The 20,520-nt window shown below is 34.2% G+C and overlaps 2 protein-coding genes and 1 long non-coding RNA gene across 3 annotated transcripts; 1 reads left to right on the top strand and 2 right to left on the bottom strand.

Annotated features, from left to right (window-relative positions):
- Positions 1-1,050: 1,050 nt before the first annotated feature.
- Positions 1,051-12,082, bottom strand: LOC105329925 (cytochrome P450 2B4). Its single transcript, XM_011431418.4, has 8 exons — positions 11,290-12,082; positions 5,432-5,660; positions 4,987-5,098; positions 4,429-4,591; positions 3,957-4,093; positions 3,266-3,362; positions 2,963-3,172; positions 1,051-2,511 (listed from the first exon to the last, which is right to left on the bottom strand). Exons 1-8 carry the CDS (start codon positions 11,693-11,695, stop codon positions 2,333-2,335), a joined length of 1,533 nt encoding a protein of 510 aa, XP_011429720.3. The 5' UTR covers positions 11,696-12,082; the 3' UTR covers positions 1,051-2,332.
- LOC105329815 (uncharacterized) lies at positions 6,610-10,165 on the top strand. The gene is made up of 2 exons (XR_010708365.1): positions 6,610-9,916; positions 10,085-10,165. It is a non-coding gene; the product is annotated as an uncharacterized lncRNA (long non-coding RNA).
- A 1,962-nt stretch (positions 12,083-14,044) lies between the features above and the next one.
- On the bottom strand, positions 14,045-20,024 carry LOC105329932 (cytochrome P450 2H2). Its single transcript, XM_066070021.1, has 8 exons — positions 19,365-20,024; positions 18,693-18,921; positions 18,438-18,552; positions 17,825-17,987; positions 17,172-17,314; positions 15,182-15,302; positions 14,860-15,069; positions 14,045-14,654 (listed from the first exon to the last, which is right to left on the bottom strand). The coding sequence occupies exons 1-8, from the start codon at positions 19,723-19,725 to the stop codon at positions 14,470-14,472; spliced, it is 1,527 nt and encodes a 508-aa protein (XP_065926093.1). The 5' UTR covers positions 19,726-20,024; the 3' UTR covers positions 14,045-14,469.
- Between the last annotated feature and the right edge of the window lie 496 nt (positions 20,025-20,520).

Genomic DNA, 20,520 nt, shown 5'->3' with positions numbered 1-20,520 from the left:
GCTGAGATTTGCATCAGTCTGATATTACACCCATTATAGAAGTATTATTAGTACTTATATAATTATTTAGTTCAACTTTCTAAAATGCTGCGTTTGCTTACCGCGGGCTCAGCGTGCGCTCTAAGTGCGTGCACCGTTTGCTTGCCGTGTGTTCGTCACTCACAAAATAAGTTCAAATTAGAAATGAACAAAGAAAATTTTAAAGGATTTTTTTCAGCACGATATTATAGAGCGTTTACAGTTTTTTGTTGTAAAAAATCAGAGACTGTTTGGGTCTTTTTATTCAAAATATATCACTCTTAGTTTGAAAAAGAGTTAATTGCAATGTATAGAGATTGGAGAAAATATTCATTTTTTTAAACCAAAATCTTTGGAAATATTTCTAGAAAATAGCTGGTTACAAGATAGAAATTAGAGGTCTAATTACAGAATTGAAGAAATTTAAGATAAAGCTAGCTATTTATTATTATATTGAAAATAACTTTGCATTATAAGACCTAAGGTACTATTACTTTTTGACATTTACAGTAAAACACAAAACTTCATGTGAAAATGATAAAACGAAATTCAAATGGTACAGTTTATCTACAGTAGTACAGTATTCCCAGAATCCCCTACTATGGAGTCGAGCATGCGTATTCCAGTGAAAAAGACTAACGGAGTTGCTAGCGCTCGAGAGCGCTAGCAAAAACATTCTTTTGCGTTAAACCGGGTTCGTAGGACATCTGTGATTTTAAAAAAAAACACATATAAAAAATTCTATTTGATACAGTAACCGTAAATTCATTAATTGATGCACGTTTAATTTTTTTCCACCAGATCATTTTAAAGTTTTTTTTTATTTCAACATTTTATAAATTGACAACAACAACGTCTCAGTCTTATCTTTTATATAGACCTACAGTGCAAACTAATTATGTATATAAATCTAAATCATTTCAGTACATTAACATATTCAAATTTTGGTTAAAAAATTTTGCAATATATATTGCAATTATACATTTTAAGGTATTCATTGTATAACGACCACATTTTGTACCAAATAAATGAATGGTCCGATTTTTTAAATCATGATATAATTTTGAAGGTGTTATGAAATAAAAATACTCCACCAAAGGAATTTTCAAAATTTTTATTATGGTCCAAGTAATTACACCTTAAATTTTGCATTGAAGTCTATGGGCAACGTATTTTTTAACTTAAAATTTGTAAAATTCTCTTTGTTAAAACATGCATAAACATTCTCTTTATTAAAATATGAAATAAAATAAATAATGTACCGCAGATATCTTGACGAAATTAAAATTTTCTGTTTTTTATCAAGGGAAGATAACTCTTTAAAAATGTTCAGGGTGCAAAATGGCCGGCTTCTAATATGTTGTTAGTCATGTGAATTTAGTTTATTTCACTTGCATTGTAATCTATAGCAATACATATTTTACTACTTTAAAATGATTCAAAATTGATCAATATCCCTTCTTTATACATTGAATACCTTAAAAATATCGCAATACATGTATATCGCAAAACAAAATTTCCTCCCAATACCCAGCCCTAAGTCAATAGGTGAAACTCGTCGACGTGTATTCGTATTTAATATACAAATCACAAGCTCCATTTCAGCAGTCTTCTTTTTAGTGATTATCTATGGAGATCAATGACCGAGGCACATTTTCAGTAGTAGTGTAAGCTTTTTTTTATGACCGTCTGTAATATAATTTCATTCAAAACGGAGACACGCCGGGGAATAATGTATGCAAATAGATTTAAATGTTCAATGTAAGTTTATTTTTTTAATCTTTTAACACACAACATGCAAATAAAAAGTGATGTAATTTTATACTTTTTTAATAACAGATCCTGAAGACCACGTGGTCGGCACGAAATCCAAACCATTATGTCGTAACATAGAACCCAGGAACCATAAAGAAAGCACATATGACAGTCATAATTTTATATTGAAACAATAAAACATGTGCACCAAATAAGCAAAAACATTCTTTAAAAAACAATAAAGTCAAGTACAAAACGTAAAATAACATGTCATAAATGGTTGGTTACAGCATGTATGACTTTATAATGGACATGCAGAACCATGATTATAAACAAAGCAATGGTTCGAATGCAAGTTCTTACAACTTACTAGGTCCTTACCATACTTATCATTATTAATTACAAATGTATTATAATATCATAACATCATTAATATCAATGTGACAGCCATTAATAGCACAGGTACTTTAAACATTGTTTCCAACAGCACATAACAATTTATACAAAGGCACTCAATATACTAGTATATCGTGTTGTGGCGTAATGAATTACATGTATGTTAACGGATTTCAACTTTTAATCTATATGGGCATGCAAATGTTGTTATGCCTGTTAATCCTTCCAGATCAAATTCATCAGTCTCCGACACTTTACAGAAACGGAACTTTTGGACGAGGTTTGAGAAAACTAGAAACATTTCAGTCTTAGCTAAGGATTCCCCGGGACATATCCTTGGTCCTAAAAGGAGAAAAAAATGACTGTTAAATAACGGTATGTTTGAATTTGGATTTTTTGGGGGGTAAAAACGATGTAAATAAATAGCCTCTCGAAATAATATCGTCGGAAACCAACGGCCAGTTTTGCATAGGCTTATTGGCCGTGGCAAAACTCACTAAACTTTTCTCGTTCTAATGAAAAAGTTCTGCTCGTTTTGTGGTGAAAATTACATGTACGCCAATGCTTCCAAATCAAATATATCAAGAAATATATGTTTTCGTAACTTGATCGAGATCTTTGTACCTCCAAAATCTAAAGAGTTTGCTTTCTCGCTCAGTGGTGAATTGAGAATAATTAATATTCATGAAAACGAGAAAAATGTAATGTGTTGGTCCACGGTCAGTTAGCGTACTATGCTAGCCTGTCCGTGGATTTCCGGCAATATTTATTTATCAGCAAGTAAAGTGCTTACCTGTTGAGAAAGGAATGAGTTGGTCTTTCTTGCAAACTTTCCCTGTAACATCATCAATAAATCTCTCCGGACGGAATTCGTGTGGCTGGCAGAAATTTTTGGCATCTAAATGCGACGTGGAGAGAAAACCCAACACGATGGAGTCTTTGGGAATTCGATGACCTGCTATGTCGACATCTTCCGTTGCCGTGTGTGGTACAGATGAAGAAGCTGTCAAAAAAATGGAATCAAAGTTCTTAAACCATATATTTTTTTGGCAATGGCGAGGGCCAAATTGAGTTAATTTCATGTAGTTTTATTTACCTATATTTGCTATTCTGAGTACTTCTAAAAGTGTGGCCTCTACGTAAGGTAGACTTGGTTTATCTGAGTAACGAACCTCCCTATCAACGCCGACAACCTAAAATATAAACTTTAATATCAAAGCACCTTCCAAATAATTGACCATTCAACTTTTTGGCGAATGGTTCCATTATACTGACATAAAAAGTTCATGTAGTTCCATTCTTAAAATGAGTGTATATTTTTGTTAAAAAAATACCCGAGAGTTGTATGTTATGAGCTATTTTTGGTAGAGTTTTTGGGCATATTGACTGAGAAAAAAAAGTCTACAGTAAAATTATCAGGGTGTTAAAATCGGAATATTTTAGCTTTCATAGAAATAGAACATGAAGAATGTAAAGAAATTGTTCCTACCCAAACCAAAAGTTGAATTTACTGTGTAGAGGTTATATATAGAAGGTGTGATTTCTCGAATCAAATTGAATTAATTTTCCTGCACTTTGAAATTGTTGTTTGAGTAATTTCATGTTACACTTGTACAATGTACCTAATTTTGAGCAATTTTACAAGCAGCTGGTGTGATTTATTTAAAAATGTGAATTTAAAATAAGAAATTTAAGATAATCTTCTTCCCCAAGATACCAGTATTACAAGTTAAAATATCTGATATGCAGTTTATAAAATCAAACCAAGCTCTTCATATATGAATTACCTGTTTTATTTCTTCATAACATTTTTGTTGGATTTTAGGGTTGATAATCATATAGAGGAAGGCCCAGTCTAGAGATGTTCCGGTTGTTTCTGTTCCCGCCGCAAAAAGCTCCATAATAATTCGGAACAATTGGTTTACTGAAACACAAGGATTACTTTTGTATGTAATTATTCATTCGCTTTTTAAATACTTTCAATACAATTTGCGTTAATTAAGGTAACGATGTATCCACGTGTTAAGATATCATAATAGCATTTCTAGCAAAGCATTGCAAATGAAAATGAAAGTTGGTATTGTCATTATATTATTATTAATTCCTCTTTTTTTATATAAAAAAAGGCAGTTGCAAGAAAGTCCCATGAACGGAATATTATTATTTTTTAGACTTATTACCATAATTTTTAGAAATATTAATTATTTATCAATTATACTATTTGAAGTAAATCATGCTTTCAGTGTTTTAGCAACAAACCTTTTCCTTTGGATTCGCCATCTTGTTTTTCGGCTTGAATGTAGACGTCGATGAAGTCTCTCAAGTTGTTTTCATCAAATGTTTTCTCATGCTCTGCTATTTGAGATTTTGTGTATTCTAGCAATACTTGTTGTGCTTTCATTCTTTGGCTAACCCCGCTTCCCTTGAGGGTCGAAATAAAAAAAATAGTTATTGTAATTCATACATTTCCATTGTTTTGTCCTCAATTTTTTCTAAGTAAGACTTACTAGTATTAATTACTATTTTCATAGTTCTCCATTTTATGATATACATGTATATTGAATTTCATTATGACTTAGTAAATAACCTATTTTTCTTATTCGATTTTTCTTATATTTCTTTCTACAATGTGCTTTGTATGTTTCATTTTTATCAAAGGGAAGGAGGCAAAATGGACAAGAAGAAAGTTATGATATTTCTTTCTATAATGTGCTTCGTATGTTTCATTTTTATCAAAGGGAAGGAGGCAAAATGGACAAGAAGAAAGTTATGAAATATCGTACATGTTACTCTGAATGTTATGTTTCATCTACATACCATTCCTATTTGACAAAATCCGGGCAGTGAAGCTATTATTGGCCCTGGTCCTTTGAATACCGTATCCAGTGCCTCTATCAGGCTTTGGAACTTCTCATCCGTGTGTGAATACCTAGTATACAAAAGGTACCGTTCTCATTAATCTGAGACAAATTAAAGTCCTGTGATTAACTTAATTTAAAGCATCTTTATCAAGTGATGATATCATTCCATTTCTAAATCGTTGTATATTATATATTTTTACCTAGAAAATCAAAATCACTGTCCATTTTGCAGACCTATATAATTGTTTTTAAATTACTTGTGACTTTGTATGGAAATATGTACATGCACTTTCATTTTAATTAAAAAGCAAAACTTTAGTCAGAACCTCAAAAACAGGTACATTGTAAATAATTGTAAATTGATTGATTTTGATTCTAATTGCATGACTTTACAAACACACCTAAAACCAAACACCACGTGATGTATGACGTTACTAATGGATGTCGTCATCATTCGTTTGACGTCGGTGATTGGCTGATTTTCTTTAGAGGCAAATATATTGGTCAGCGTCTTGGCTTCGTCCTGAATGACTTCTTCGATCGATTTCTTGCCGACACCCAAATCCCTCAAACTATGCAGGGCAAACCGACGGACCTTCTTCCAATGCTCTCCATTTGCCCAAACAAGACCTATTGACATGTTAAAACGACAGAAATATGAAAGCGATACAGACAAAAGTTAAAAGATATACAAAGTTGATAGACATTCAGTGGTTGTGAACATTTTTTGTGAGGTGGATGGACGTTAATGTGTTGAGAAAAAGGTGGGGGGGGGGGAGGGTGTCAAAAAATCGATCAAACATGATATTTAAAAAAAAAAAAAAGATCTACATGTAACATTGAGAATCTTGATGCAAAAAATATTAATTTAGATATTCGTTTCAAGAAATAAATAATCAAAATATCCTATTTCAAGAGAAAAGTTGAGGAGCTGTGAAAAAACATAAATAACTCTATTCTGTCTGTCTTTCATAAAAATTAGATTGTTGATTAGATTCTGTATTTATCTAAACTATAAAGTTTTACAATGACATTTGGATTGAATAATATTATCAAAACCGATTTGGTTTAACTTTTCCGATAGCGTCACCATCAGTTTTGACAGCTACGTCAAACATAAACAATACACGCCGCCGGTGTTAAAACTGTCTGATTGGTCAACTCGTTTTCTTAGGCGGAGTTACTTTTAAATGCTTAGTAAACGTAATGCCAGAGCACGAGATCTCGCAAACACACTTTAATAATTCGGGAGTTAAAGAAACGAGGAAATACCGTATGATACACATGAATTAGTCAAATGTATTGTAAAGCTGCATTTATGTGCATTCGGAAGAGGTTCTCATGATGAAGTACAAAAGTCGCAAATGCAATATTATTCGTATTTTTTTTATTAACCCTCGTAGTGTATTATAGCTTATCAAATTGACGCGTTTTGTTTGTTGTTTTTTTTTGGGGGGGGGGGTGTCGTTTTTTAACTATTTATTTCCATGTAGTCTTGAGGCAACTCTAAAGTTTATTTAAAAAAATGTTAAAAAGTAGGTACTTGTATTGTGTATCTCTTGCGGGGGGGGGGGGGTATACATGCAATACTGCTATTTTTCCTCCCAAGGTACCCACTTTTTAACGAAGCTTCTTCTTTTCTACAGCACGGATTATTTATTTTTTTACATTTGAAAAAGAGAGATAAAAAGACAAAAGCAAGACAGTATTGGTTTTTATTTAATTAATAGTTGATATACTCCGTATTTTTGAAAAACGACAAAGTGTCAGCTGATGTTATCTCCTTAAAGGCCTCGTAAACTGCGACTTTTAGGTCAGCATGCAAAAGTGTGATGTATTTATCCCCTTTCAAAATGTTCTTTATTTTACGAAACACTGCTTCGACGGGATTGAGATCAGGAGAATATGTTGGTAGAAAGAAATATTCGACACCCACTGTTGGCAAAAAGTTGCGAAGCTCCCTCTCTGCTCTGTTATGGTGAATTGCTGCGTTGTCAGCTATCAAGACATCCCCTGGGTGGAAAACAGGTTCACCCTCGTCTGTAAAGCTTTGTGTGGCTTCTGCAATGAACTGAACATATTCAGTGCCATTTGAAGGTCCATCAAATATCTTTACGTATTTAACCCCACTCATTCCAACTATTGCGTTTACAGTGACATTCGCATGAGGATTGTATCGAGTTAATTCTATACATGGAAGGCCCTTAACTGAATGACCGTAATTATTTTGTCCATCTGCAAGTTTAATTCCCATTTCATCCATGAATTTTAAAGTGAATGGATCTTTCTGATTGATATGATTGATATAATGCTGCGTATAATTCATATTCTGTGGGGTGAATCGGTTTTTATTGATTTTTGATATTCGTTTATAGGTCATGTTCAAGTCCTCTTTCAGTGTTCTAGAAATGGTACTTAACCCCAAGGTTTCTATTGAATTTGAATTCTTCAACAGTTCGTCTCTAACAGTTGTCAAGGGCATTGATGGTCTAACATGCTTCAAAAAACGGACGTACTCTACATCTTCTTCCAACAATTTCTTTTTTCTTCCTCGATTAGTTTGAACAGGTACTTTTACGCACCCTTCATTACAATACTGAGTCCAAAATGTAGTAATTGTGGCAGGACATACTTTGAACTTTTGAGATGCAGTTTTTCGCAAACCTCGGGGTAGAGAGTATTCTCCAAGCCGCGCCCCATTGCTTTCCATATAGTCTATTATACTTCTCCGATAGTCAATCCCCGTTGGAATTCCCTTCTCATACGCCCTTCCTGCAATATTTCTTTTGTTGACTGATAGCATGCCTTAAAAATCAAATGTTATAAATTAATAGGAATATACAGTTGATGAAAGGGGAATTCGTAAGAAAATGTAATCGTCAACATCTGCATGTATACAAAACATGTAGTTGAATTATATCCATCTATAATGCCGTGCTTTAAAATACATAATGTTTTATACTCATATCAGTGTTAAGAGAAGTGGCACGTCCTCTCTCCGGCATTCCACCCACCCCCGTCCCCACGGGTCCCCCAAATCCCGTGTATGCAATTTTGCAAATATAGTGAAAATTCAGTAAATGCTTTGGTATTTCTACATTTTGTGTGTGAGTTTTTTAAAGTTCTTTTGAAAGGGTGTGTTGTATGGAAATTGGGGTAAACATCCCTTTGAAAATTTCAAGATCCTCGTCTGCCAAATTGTATTATATTTATATAAAACTGACAGAAAACATCTTTTCTCGGATGATGCTAAAAATATAAACAATTCATTAGGATTAGGGTTTTTTGGCTTGTCAAGAGTATTTAGATGAGTCTGCCCCCCCCCCCCCACCTTTTAAAAAACGATACTACGTGCCTGTAATATAGGATTTATCATTGCCATCGTGACATCATGTAATAAAAGGCTGTCAAGATGCATCCAAAAACCGCCTTTTTTTTAATAATAATAAACTTAATGACAAGCAAAAAGATGCCGGGAATCTTACAGATGATCATGTGCCATGGGTTTAATTATCGTCGTTATCAAATATAAATATCTAAGGTGTGCTAATGAAAAATTTCTCACCTCTCCCTCTTTCTCTTGCAAGTTGCAATAAAGGTTAAAGGTCAACTTTTGTTTATGGAATTTCTACAACATAGCGGGAACTTTCTTGTAATTTGGTTGGTCAATCAGATTGCGCACGAGATTTTAGCAATCATTCGGCCACTATTTGTAAAAAATATGGCGCTCTCGAAAGCTGTGCCGAATGCAAGTGATGAGATCGATTTGAAGATTCATTATTTGTATTATAATGAAAATCGCGTCTCGCCCATTTCTATAGAATTTACTGAGCTGATGTCCCTTGGATACATCGGACTGGAAGCTGTCATACAGTCTCAGATTAAATACATCAGCCGGATGCCGACTCTGCGAATGTCATACAAGGACAAAGAAGGGGATTATGTCGACCTTTCTCAAGCCAATTTCTCAAAATTTCTCAGGACCGTTCGCACATCAAGTTCAGATGAAGTTCCCGTTGTTAATATAAAAGTATCCGAAGGAACTTCCCCGGGACATTTCCAGTCGCCTATTATTAGTATTCCGCGATCCGGAGAAACGCCAGCTCGCAAGGAGTTGGATTTTCAGTCGCAGACACCTACAGTTACTAATCCGGGAAGTGGTACATGTGGGGATGAAGTTCTCGATCTATTTACTTATCGATCACCAATCGAACAATCGATAAACGAGTTGCATGACGACATGAAAGAACTTCAGACAGAAGTTGAGAGTGCGAGGGAGTATGTGCTGAGCATACAGGAAAAATATTGTAGGGCCCCCGCTCGAAATATTGGCAATGGAAAACAATGTGGAAATTGTCACTTGCGTCTTGACCATACCGCGCGACAGTGCCATATTGAAAAATGCGTGACAAGCCAGCAGTGTGGGGATGTAAGTAAGCATCCAGAAGAGAAATCTATCCTAGAAGGTGCGAATGATCATCTAAAACGACTAGAGAAAAATTTGAGAGAGAAAACGTTGGATTTAGAGATGAAGCAGAAAGCAGTTGATTCGGTCAAAAATTCTTTTAGCCAGAAGATAAGAGGACATTAGATAAATAGTGATAAAGAAAAATATCTACTGAAGACAGCGAATGGAAACTATGTACCAAGATCGGGCCTTGTTAACATCGACACGGCGAAAATTGAAAAATATTTTCAAGGCAAAGTTCCGGAAAATATCGAATTGGTTGCCAAAACTTTTCCAATGATCATAAGAAATTTCGACAGCGGACGCCCCATCGCTAGGTTAGGAAACCCTGCTCGGCCTATCTTGGAGGCAAATTCTGTTAGATTTCCAACAGCCGCACTAGGAAGGCCTCCAAGTCCCAGAGGATCATGCTTCTGGGGTGAGTAAATACTTCAAAAATTTATATTATAAACAAAGTAATTTAAGAAAACTTTCATTGTTTACAAGATGTGCCGTACGACAATTGCTGATAGAATTAGAAAGAAGTACTTTCATACACTAGCGTAAAATACCAAAATCTGACAATTCTTGGTCTTTTTTATTTCAGAAGAATCTGTACCGCCAAAGAAGAGGCGTTGACGTTTCATGTTTAAAACAGCGATGCACGATTAAATATACATTTACAGTTGCTGTGTTTTGTTTCTTTGCCTGGTAAATTTGCTCTGTCCGTGCATAATTAGGTATCCTCAAGCAGCCAATCAGCGGTAAGCTGAATCGACCAATAAGAAAGTTTGTGGTTAAGGGGCGGGTCTTGTTTATACCCGATGCAGCTGTCAAAACTGATGGTGACGCTATCGGAAAAGTCAGACCAAATCGGTTTTGATAATAAGTAATTGTCCAAATCCAAGGCACTAAGACAGTTAAGATTATAGTTTTCTGCAGGACTGAAAATTCCTGTTAGGAGACCAGCGGTAGCAGAGTGGTATCGATAAACATATTAATCTATTTGTAGATACTCTAAGTTATTAGTATAAATAAGCTTGTTGTGCTCTTTAGCTTTTGTAGTTTATAGGAGTTTGCATTCTTTAAAGTTAAAGAATTTACAGTTAAAATAAATCGATTGAATATGAATGGTCTTAACTACTTCCGTGTAATCTTTTAAGTACACAAGACCGGTATCAAGTTTAACTGGACAATGTCACCTATTCTAGGGCAAAAAGGGCAGAATATAGGTCAAGTGAAACGGACCATCTATATCTTAATAAACAAATATTTCTTGTCCATTGAGCTTTGTTAAAAATATGTTATTTACTTCTGTTATGACTTAGTATTGTTTTTATTAATTTTTAAAATGTTCACTTCCCACGCGAAGCTCAATGCTTACTGACATTGTCTCTTAATCATGTTTGAAATACAAAGTATACGTGTTTATGTTAATTTTGTTGAGGATTCTTTTGGTGGTGATTTTGAAGGGTAGGGATGTTCTTTTAATTTCTGGACAAATTAGAGCCATTATTAAAAATACAGCGGCTTTTGACTTATCTTTGTAAAACAGCAATTCAGTGATTATGTTAGATTTAACGTGAAGTACAGGGACAAATATTTCTACTGCTTGGGTTTGAACCCGAGACCTTTGGCATGCAAATCAAGAACTCCGGCTACCAGCCAGAATTAGGAGGAATGACATATACCTAACACTAGCAAATTAGCTAAAATACTTGTCTAATGTTATTTTATACATTACCATATCAATATTAAAATTTTACTTTCTAATGACAAAGGTATAAGGTTTAATAACTACATTCAACTTACCATGCCCGTTGCGTTTTATCCTCCGTTCGATATCACGAAGCCAGCTAGGTCTGTTTGTAAACTGAGCCGCATGCTTCACAAATGCATCATGAATATTCTCATACCCGCAAATAAATACCACCAAATAAGGTCCAATATACATACGGAATACGTCCCCATACTTCTTGTGCAGAGACATGAGCTTTATGTGTCTCTTTCTACCCATTCTGATGAACTGAATCAAATTTCCTACAACAGGTAAAGCAAACGGTCCAGGAATGTCTGTTGATGGTGTCCAATTCAGAAAAAGAAGACTCAAAAACACGACAATAAAAACCAGAACTGTCGTCAAGTCGACGAAACTCATCGCCGACACCGAGGATAATTTCACCCATTGTGCAGCGTCCATCATAGATCCAAGGAACATAGCGCGCGCTTTCTTCGTTGGTCTGTTTCCGCAAGGAGTTTAACCTGTCGTCTGCTCGGTCCTCTCTTATATAGCCATCTCCCTGTTAGGGTTAACTCACGAAAGGCCAAGTGCAGAAAGTGGAACGGTGAATTAAAACCGCGTGGAAATTAAACCATAACACTGGTAGGGTTAGAATTTGACATCACACCTGAACAGGAATTATATAGGTAAACACGACGACTCCAAGGGCAAAAACTGGGAGCACAATCCCCGAGGGTGATGCGAGATGATCGATTGAATCGGCGAGCGGATAATATTTATATCATATTACGCTCATTAAAAGATTTAATAACATCTATTATTGCATTAAAATTGTTGACTATAGTATATCGCCTGAACTTAACTGATGCATATAAAATAAACGAGAGACCTATATACTGACTCGACGGCGAGGGGTCGCAAACAGGGACGCCAAGTCGTTAACTGTGTAATCGCTACAGACGTATAGGGATTGTGTATAAGAAATGAGTCGGTCGTCACACCGCGTTATCTTATTAATTTTTCGATAAACACAAGCAATTTGACAAGATTAAGTGGTTTCACGGATATAGTACAATAAATAATTTCCTTCTTTCATTGCGTGATAAGCTAACGAAGGCTGATAAGCGTATGTAGTGTGCAAGAATTTTCTGCATCGGTGAATAGTAAACTAACAAGTTTAAATCCAATCCATATTCCTTTTTCCTTTAGAAAGGCGCCTTTTTATAATTATACGTTGAAATATCCTGTACGTACCACATACTTTTAATTCAATTAAGCAAAAGGGTAATTGATTTTGGTTTATTTGTAACAGTCTTTGGCATGATTCATTTACAATTATAAACGATCTTAGAGTTTCAAATGCTGGTTAATTGGCAATGTAAGAGTATGTGTTTATATGTTCCAGAATGAAACATGTTAATTGATACAGTTTTATGTCTTAAGGTCAGACGCAATCTAAACATCTTCCTTTTTTTCTCTATTTTTTCCACTCCACAATGTAAAGATTTCCTATAAGTAATTCCATAATCATATTTTCATGTTACATCGATGATACTTTTTTCAATTTAGATATAAAGTGTTTAATTGAAAATATATAATATGACTTTATTTATAAGCATCCAAGTGCATTTTGCATGCCATTTTAAGGAAAATTCTAATTAAATGTTCTAGCTCTGATCGAAAAGAGCCTGGTAATGTCACTGAATTTTTTTGGAATTGATAGGTTTAAAGTAAGGAATAATATATCAAGGAAAATTACCGGTATATAAAAGTGAACTCTATCTCATGTGTCCTTTATTTTTTCTCAGGGGAGAATATTTTTTTTTACACATTAACATGCAGTTATACGTTAATTAATATATTACAACGCACTTTGAAAAGTTACGCACTTTGAAAAAAAAATCAAAGTGCATTAATTTTGGGACCAAGTCAACGAACTTTGAAAAAAATATTTTTTTCAAAGTGCGTTGATATCGTCGATATTTAAGCACTTTGGAAAAAAAACCGTGCAGAGTTTTGTCGAAATAATAATCAGTGCATTTTCAGGTAACTTGATGAACAGTTTCTCGATTAGATTTGTTCTTTTCTCTTAATCTTACGTAGTTTGACAAATTACACATAGCTAGAAAACAACTCCGGATATTTGAATTATCCAAATATGACATCAATTGTATCGGTTAGCAACTGTCTTTTCTTATCTTTGTGTATGCAGCTAATTTATTTATTATCTGGTACATTGGGTTACAATGTATGTCAGAAACGAAAATGATTACTTTATATATATTGATAATGGAGATCAATGTATAAACCAGGTTCAATTGCAAACACGTGCTTATAAACAAACATGATGTGAAAAAAGGATACGCTAGATATGTTTATCAAAAACACAATATGACTTACGACCCCATTCATTAATATTGCATCATGTTTAAGTAAATACGCATACAATGCACGTGTTAAACTAATTGTTGTATCCTTCAAGTTTCTGCTGATATCCATGAAGCATGGCTAGATCACGCCTCGAGCATTTTTAGATCGGATTATACATGTATGTAATAATCGAAGAAATGTGTTCTACTCGAGCTTTAAACAATGTAGATCTAAGGTGTGAATTTGAGAGAGAGAAAGGAGAGAGAGAGAGAGAGAGAGAGAGAGAGAGAGAGAGAGAGAGAGAGAGAGAGAGAGAGAGAGAGAGAGAGGTTCTGTCCAAATTAACAAAATATCACGTACAACAGTTGTGAAAATCTATTCAACATACTATTTTTAAGCAGAATCTTGAACAATCTATCTCTACATAAAGACAAAGACAAACAAACCCCCAAAAAACAACAAACAAAAACAATTTTCGTTTTAATGCAAAAGTATTTTCTATCCCAGACGGGTAACAATTAATGTGTGAGTATTCCGTTCTGAAATAGTTTATTCCCACACAAGACGTTGAGCTTCAGTCTCAGTTTGTTGTCAGTACCAGATTCTATAGTCAGAATTCCTGTCAGAATCAGTTTTAATCAGTTTGCTAACAGCACATATCGTTGTCAGTGTCAATTTGTCAGTGTCAGTTTGTCATCAGTGTCAATTTGTTGTCAGTCTCAGTTTGTTGTCAGTTTCAGTTTGCTGTAAGGGTCAGTTTGTTGTCAGTATCAATTTGTCATCAGTGTAATTTTGTTGTTAGTGTCAATTTTCTGTCAGTAATTATTTGGTGCTAATGTCAGTTTGTTACCAGTGTCAGTTTTATCGGTGTCAGTTTGTTGTCAGTCATGCCGACTCTCCACCTTAAGTCTGTATGGAGAAGCACAGGTGGTAATGCCAGTTATACCACTGAAGTCAAACACATCATCAACCGACACTTTAGAGAATCGGAATTTTTGAATGAGATTGCTAAACACCAAAAACATTTCAGTCTTTGCCAAAGATTCCCCTGGACATGCTCTTGGTCCTGAAATAATAGTAAGATGATTTAAATAAAATAAGATAAAACTATTGAAAATGTCATTAGAATAATTATCATGGATACATAATTTTTTATCATGATCAAACTTTTCTTCCCAAATGCACGCATTATTATAATTTTTCCTGGATTTCATGTTTAAAAGTTGTTTTTCAAATATCATTCCATTACATCTTGCTTTATTTTCAATTACCTAATGAAAATGGTATGAATTGGTCATGCTGTGCAATCGTTCCTGTGACGTCATCAATAAATCGTTCCGGCCGAAACTGTCGTGGTTCGGGGAAGTATTTCGGATCTAAGTGTGACGTCGTTAGGAACCCCATTACTATTGTGTTCTTTGGAATACCGTATCCGGCTATTTGTACATCTTCATTTGTCATGTGTGGTAATGACATGCTTGCTGAAATATGGAAAATAAATCATAAGCAAACATCATTAATTTTTATCCAATATGTTATGCACAACCATACGGGAAAGAAAATCAATGCAATGATTGTTATACAATATATAACAGAAATATAAAAAATGAGACTTGCCAATATTTGAAATTCTTTGCACTTCCAACAGTGTAGCCTCTACGTATGGTAACGCTTTTCTGTCAGATAAGCGGACTTCTCGCCCTAGCCCAACAACCTGTTGAAAGACGGAACATTGTTATGACGTCATTCTATTGCAATTGCCAAGAACCTGTTGAAAGACAGAAAATTGTTACGTCGTCATTCGTTCAATTAAATAAATACCCAACAACCCTGCCAAAGTCAGATCATTAACATGTCATCGTTCTATTTCATTTGACGCGCCAATAGATAGTATAAAAATGGTAAATGACGTTGCTTATTGTAACAATAATCCAGGGGCAGTTATCCCTTTTTTAGGCTAAAAAGAATACAATATATAAGTAAGAGTATATGGCATAGTATCTTTAATGGACATGTATATGAGTAAGAGTATAATTTATGATATAAAGCATAGTATCCTTAATGAACATGCCCGTTTACTACTTGTATAAGATAAATTCACTGTTTTATCCTCCTTCTGTTAATGAATTAGATTATAATATTACATCAAACCTAAAGGTATATAAAATAAAAAATGTTCTTTCATGATTTAAAAATTGAACCGTATATTTACATTTTAACTGTAAAAAGTCAGCTTTCATTAATTTTTTGCGAGGTTCGGGAGAGCTTCATTGTTGCGAATATTTTTCGCAGCGGACCAGTGTTTGCCATATAGTTGTAATAACAAACAGGTGTGGATAAGGCTTGGTCGCGAAAACCAGTCGCCGCGAACCAGTCAGATTTCATTAAATACAAGAAAAACTCATCGTCTAATAAATTTAAATCGCTTTTTTATTCTATGTGGAAAATACATGCAACAAAAGTTTTTAGATTTTTTCTCTTTTTTTTTTTTTATCAAATATTTTCAAAACTTAAGGAGGCCCATTTGGGTTTTTTTGCGGAAAAACTACAATAGCAAAACTCTTTATTTTTTAACCATATGTAATAATTTAAAGCAACTCTAGTTTATATGCGAAGGTTCATGAAAATCGACCGTCTGGTTCTTTTAAGGGATCGTCTCAAAACAGAGATACATTTACTATAGGAATGTATAGGAAACTGTCATTTTCCGCATATCAAAGCAATTTTAAAAAATACTACAATATTTTTTTTTCTCAAATTGTTATATATGAGAAGTAATATCATTTCCTACCTTATATGTAAAAAACACAAAATTCTACCGTCTGGTTTTTAGTGGGGGCCATCTCAAAATATTAAAATGCACCAAATTTTGCTATATATTTGGATCATCACGAATGATGATTGGTATAATGGATTCATTCCAAAAATGAGGAAAATATCCTCGAGGATAGCATCATTCTGTATATAAAATTTCAACAGCGTACAATTTTTACTTTTTCTTTAATGTTATTTCTTATAACGTACTCCTACAAAGCTTCATTTTATCATAACGTCATAAAAGCGTAATGGCATTGCTCCCCTACCGCACAACGTAAAAATCGTGTTAAAAATAAAAATTTCCTTTAAAAATCTAAATTTTTTATCTGTATTTTGTTTATTGTGTTCAATTTTATAAATGATATCGAAAAAAATTCATAAGAAGTATAAAACAACTGTATTATATTAGAATGCGCAAAAACATGCGCAATAAAATCTAAAGTCGGCCTCCTTAAATTAATTACAAATAATGCTACATATTAACATGCTTTACATTCTTAGATCAGATCGCAAATTAAACTAACAACCCAAAAGTACGCTATCAGCGTAATGTAGATAGTAGACTCAGTGTGGCATTGATTTCTTTAATTTTTTTCAATTTAAACACTTCTCGAAATTGATAATAAACCGACAAGCACGATAGTCAAATACTGATTTTAACTTTTTTGAGAATATTTTCAGGTAACCATATGTAGTTTTATATTATTTAATTGAAAGACGTCGTGGTATAATTGTAAAATATTAATACTTATTAGGATCATTATACCTTTACAATCTGGTTAAAGCATTTCTGTTGAATTTCCGGCTTCTCTATCATATAAAGTAGCGCCCAGTCTAGAGAGGTTGCGGTGGTCTCTGTTCCCGCGCTGAATAAATCAAGTATCACTCGGAACAAATGATGAACTGTCTCTATGAGGAAAAATAATAATCAAAATTCATTTCAAATATATATACAATGTACTCAAAATTTTCTTTTAACTCTTAGTGCACATTACCCCCCCCCCCCCCCCAACACACACACACAAAAATGTCCCATATTCAGTACATTGAGTACATTGCAGAATACAATTATATATTTGCATGTGTTTTTATGATGTATGGGTAAAATTCAATAAATGAAAGAATATCTTAATCAAGCTTTAGAATTTTAATCACATGTGGTTTTGTTCAAAAAATCATTTACTGTAGAAATCATAACTTGCAGACTTGGTTTTTCTATCTATTCACCGAAATAAACGTCTCATGAAATCAATTCAACGTTTTGTTTACAAATCTAATTTTTAAAAAAACCTTAAAATAACGTTAGTTTTACATTAAAACTTTTACACTTCATATCAACTAATTTTCGACCGCACATGCATATACTTTTGCTTTAATATTAATACTAGAACAGCAAATACGAAGACCACCATTATTTACGTTTTCCGTTATCCTTGGCTTCTGCACGATGAGCCTGAATGTATAGGTCTATAAAGTCCCGGATGTTGTTTCCATCGTAAGTCTTTTCATGGTCCGCTATTTGCTCCGCGACATATTCCGTTAGGAATTCGATGGCTTCCCTGCTCCGCTTTATGCTCGACTTCTATTAAATTAAGCAAAAAATAAAGTATCTTGCTATACAGTGTAAATACCGAGATTTACAAGAAGTATGTTTTGAAACAGATGCATCAACTGAAGTCCTAAAGAATTTGATATTACGTCACATTTTAATAATATTTTCAAGTTTATAACATTTTAGCGGGTTAAAGTTAAATATTTTGAGAAAAAACACCATAATTTTCATTTTTATCCTAGCATTATTTTTTTTTACTTAGACAAATATGTATAATTAACTTGCATCTGCAAATCATAGTTGAATCTTTTTCTTTTCTTCTTCCAAAAGGACGAAATCACATACAAAATTGTTCTCTCTGATCAAAAGATTCATTATTGTGGTACTAAAACGCAAAACTGAATAAGAAGTCAACCTATTTTTCATAAAAAAAAAAACAAATAACAAAAAACGCCCCATCAAGCGGGTGCTGGTTCTTACCAATCGGCCAATCTGACACCATTTTGGAAGAGAGGCGACAAGAGGCCCCGGTCCTTTGAATACTTCATCAAACAATTTGATCACGCGCAAAAATGTTTCGTCGTCGTGTGGATATCTGTAAATGAATGAAAACTTATTTTCAGGATTCTGCGTCAAGCATGCTGAAATATATTTAATTTGAACAGTTCAATTTAGATAAAATTGCAACAATCATAACTTTCATTTTATTATACATGTATGATAACTTCACGTTACCGAAAACCAAAAGTTACATGATGAATGATGTTGCTTATCGATGACGTCATCATGCGCTTTACGTCGTTGATTGGCTGGCCTTCCCTTGCTGCGAACTCCTCGACGAGAAGCTTTGCCTCCTCAAGTATGATTTCCTCGAGCGACTTTTTACCGACGCCGAAATCTCGCATCGACTGCAGAGCAAAACGGCGCAGCCTTCTCCATTCATCCCCATCACCCCACACAATCCCTACAATCCATTATAGGTAATGACGTACATGACTGTACATGACAGTTCAATAAGTTTATACGCAATTATCGTATTCTGAAGCATAGTGTATACTGTATACATGTACGGTTTTCAGCATTTCATCATTAGACCACGCAAACCATCAATGCGTTGCATGGTGTCTATGTTAGGTAATTAATTTTAATTGAAGAATAATGAAAAGATTGGAAAATTGCGCTTACCAGATTAGTTCTATTCAACCTGCAATACGTTGCTTTTATATCATGTTAGTTTATTTCAGTTCAACGAGAAAGATGAATGAAAATATGCTAAACAAATAACTTGAATGCACTGCATGTGAATCTAGCATGGCTTAGCAGTAAGATAAAGTAATACCGAGTAATTACTAGAGCTAATTTCTAGCACTCTGCACCCACCCCACCCCCCAATTAATATATGCTTACCATATCCATATATTTCAGCTCGTGATTTGACATCGGGTAGCCAGTTCGGACGATGACTGAAATTCAATCCGTGTTTTACAAATGCTTGGTGAATATTATCATACCCACTGATAATAATTAGTTTATACGGTCCAACATACACACGAAACACATCTCCATATTTCTCCTTTAATTTCAGCAGTTCTATGTGCAAACGTTGCCTCATTCCGAAGAACATTGGGAGGTTTCCGATGAAAGGGAGAGCAAAAGGTCCGGGGATCTGATCTCTTGGGGTAGAAATCCAGTGCGACACAAATAAAAACACCGCTATGAACACGAGTGCAGTAGTCAGGTCTATGAAGCTCAAAAATAAGAAGGCCATTTTTCACACACGCCGTCGATTTCTCAAAATTACCGTTATCTTTTCATGATTGAAACTGTCGTCTGCTACCTCACTATAGCTGTGTCCATTGCCATAACTTCCATGTGGTAGCACAAGACGCTTTTCTCAGCGAGGTCAGAAAGTAGGCCTTCTTGAACATCTTTAAATAGCCTGCTTTCTATTATGACGCGTCTAATTCGGTTCCGGTACCATACAATAGTTATATTTCCTCTTTTGTCACTTTTTTATATTCTCAGGTAGGTAAAGACAGATCATAATACGTTCTCCCCACCCCCACCCCTCCCATCATGTTAAATTTAAAAATGGATCTATCTGTTTTGGCTGCAACTTGATTAAACGATTTACGGAAGACCATTTTCACAAAAAATTGCAATTATAATATTTGTTAAAATTACAAATGTACATGTACCATTCAATGGGTCAGTCCTTGCTTTAATAAATATCAAGTTCTTTTACTGCATGTTTTCTACACATAATCTTAATTTTAAGGTAAATCTCACCCGTCACATATTCACGTTATTGCGAACATTATCATTATATTATAATAAATATTAATACCTAATCAAAGGGATTTTGTTGTTTTATTACAAATTAAATATTTGCTTCTATTTTGAACTGCCGGTCAATAGACTGCGATCTATTGGACCGGCAATGTATTTCAGAACGCGGGTTTGTTAATGTTACATCTTTTCGATAGTTATCGGGGAATGTATATTTCTTTACATAGACGCCGTTTTTAGTACTTGGTGAAACCAAATTTAATGTTATCAAAAT

Source organism: Magallana gigas, chromosome 8 (assembly GCF_963853765.1).
Source record: "Magallana gigas chromosome 8, xbMagGiga1.1, whole genome shotgun sequence".
Taxonomy (NCBI): Eukaryota; Metazoa; Mollusca; class Bivalvia; order Ostreida; family Ostreidae; genus Magallana; species Magallana gigas.
This window is presented reverse-complemented; position numbering and strand designations above follow the sequence as displayed.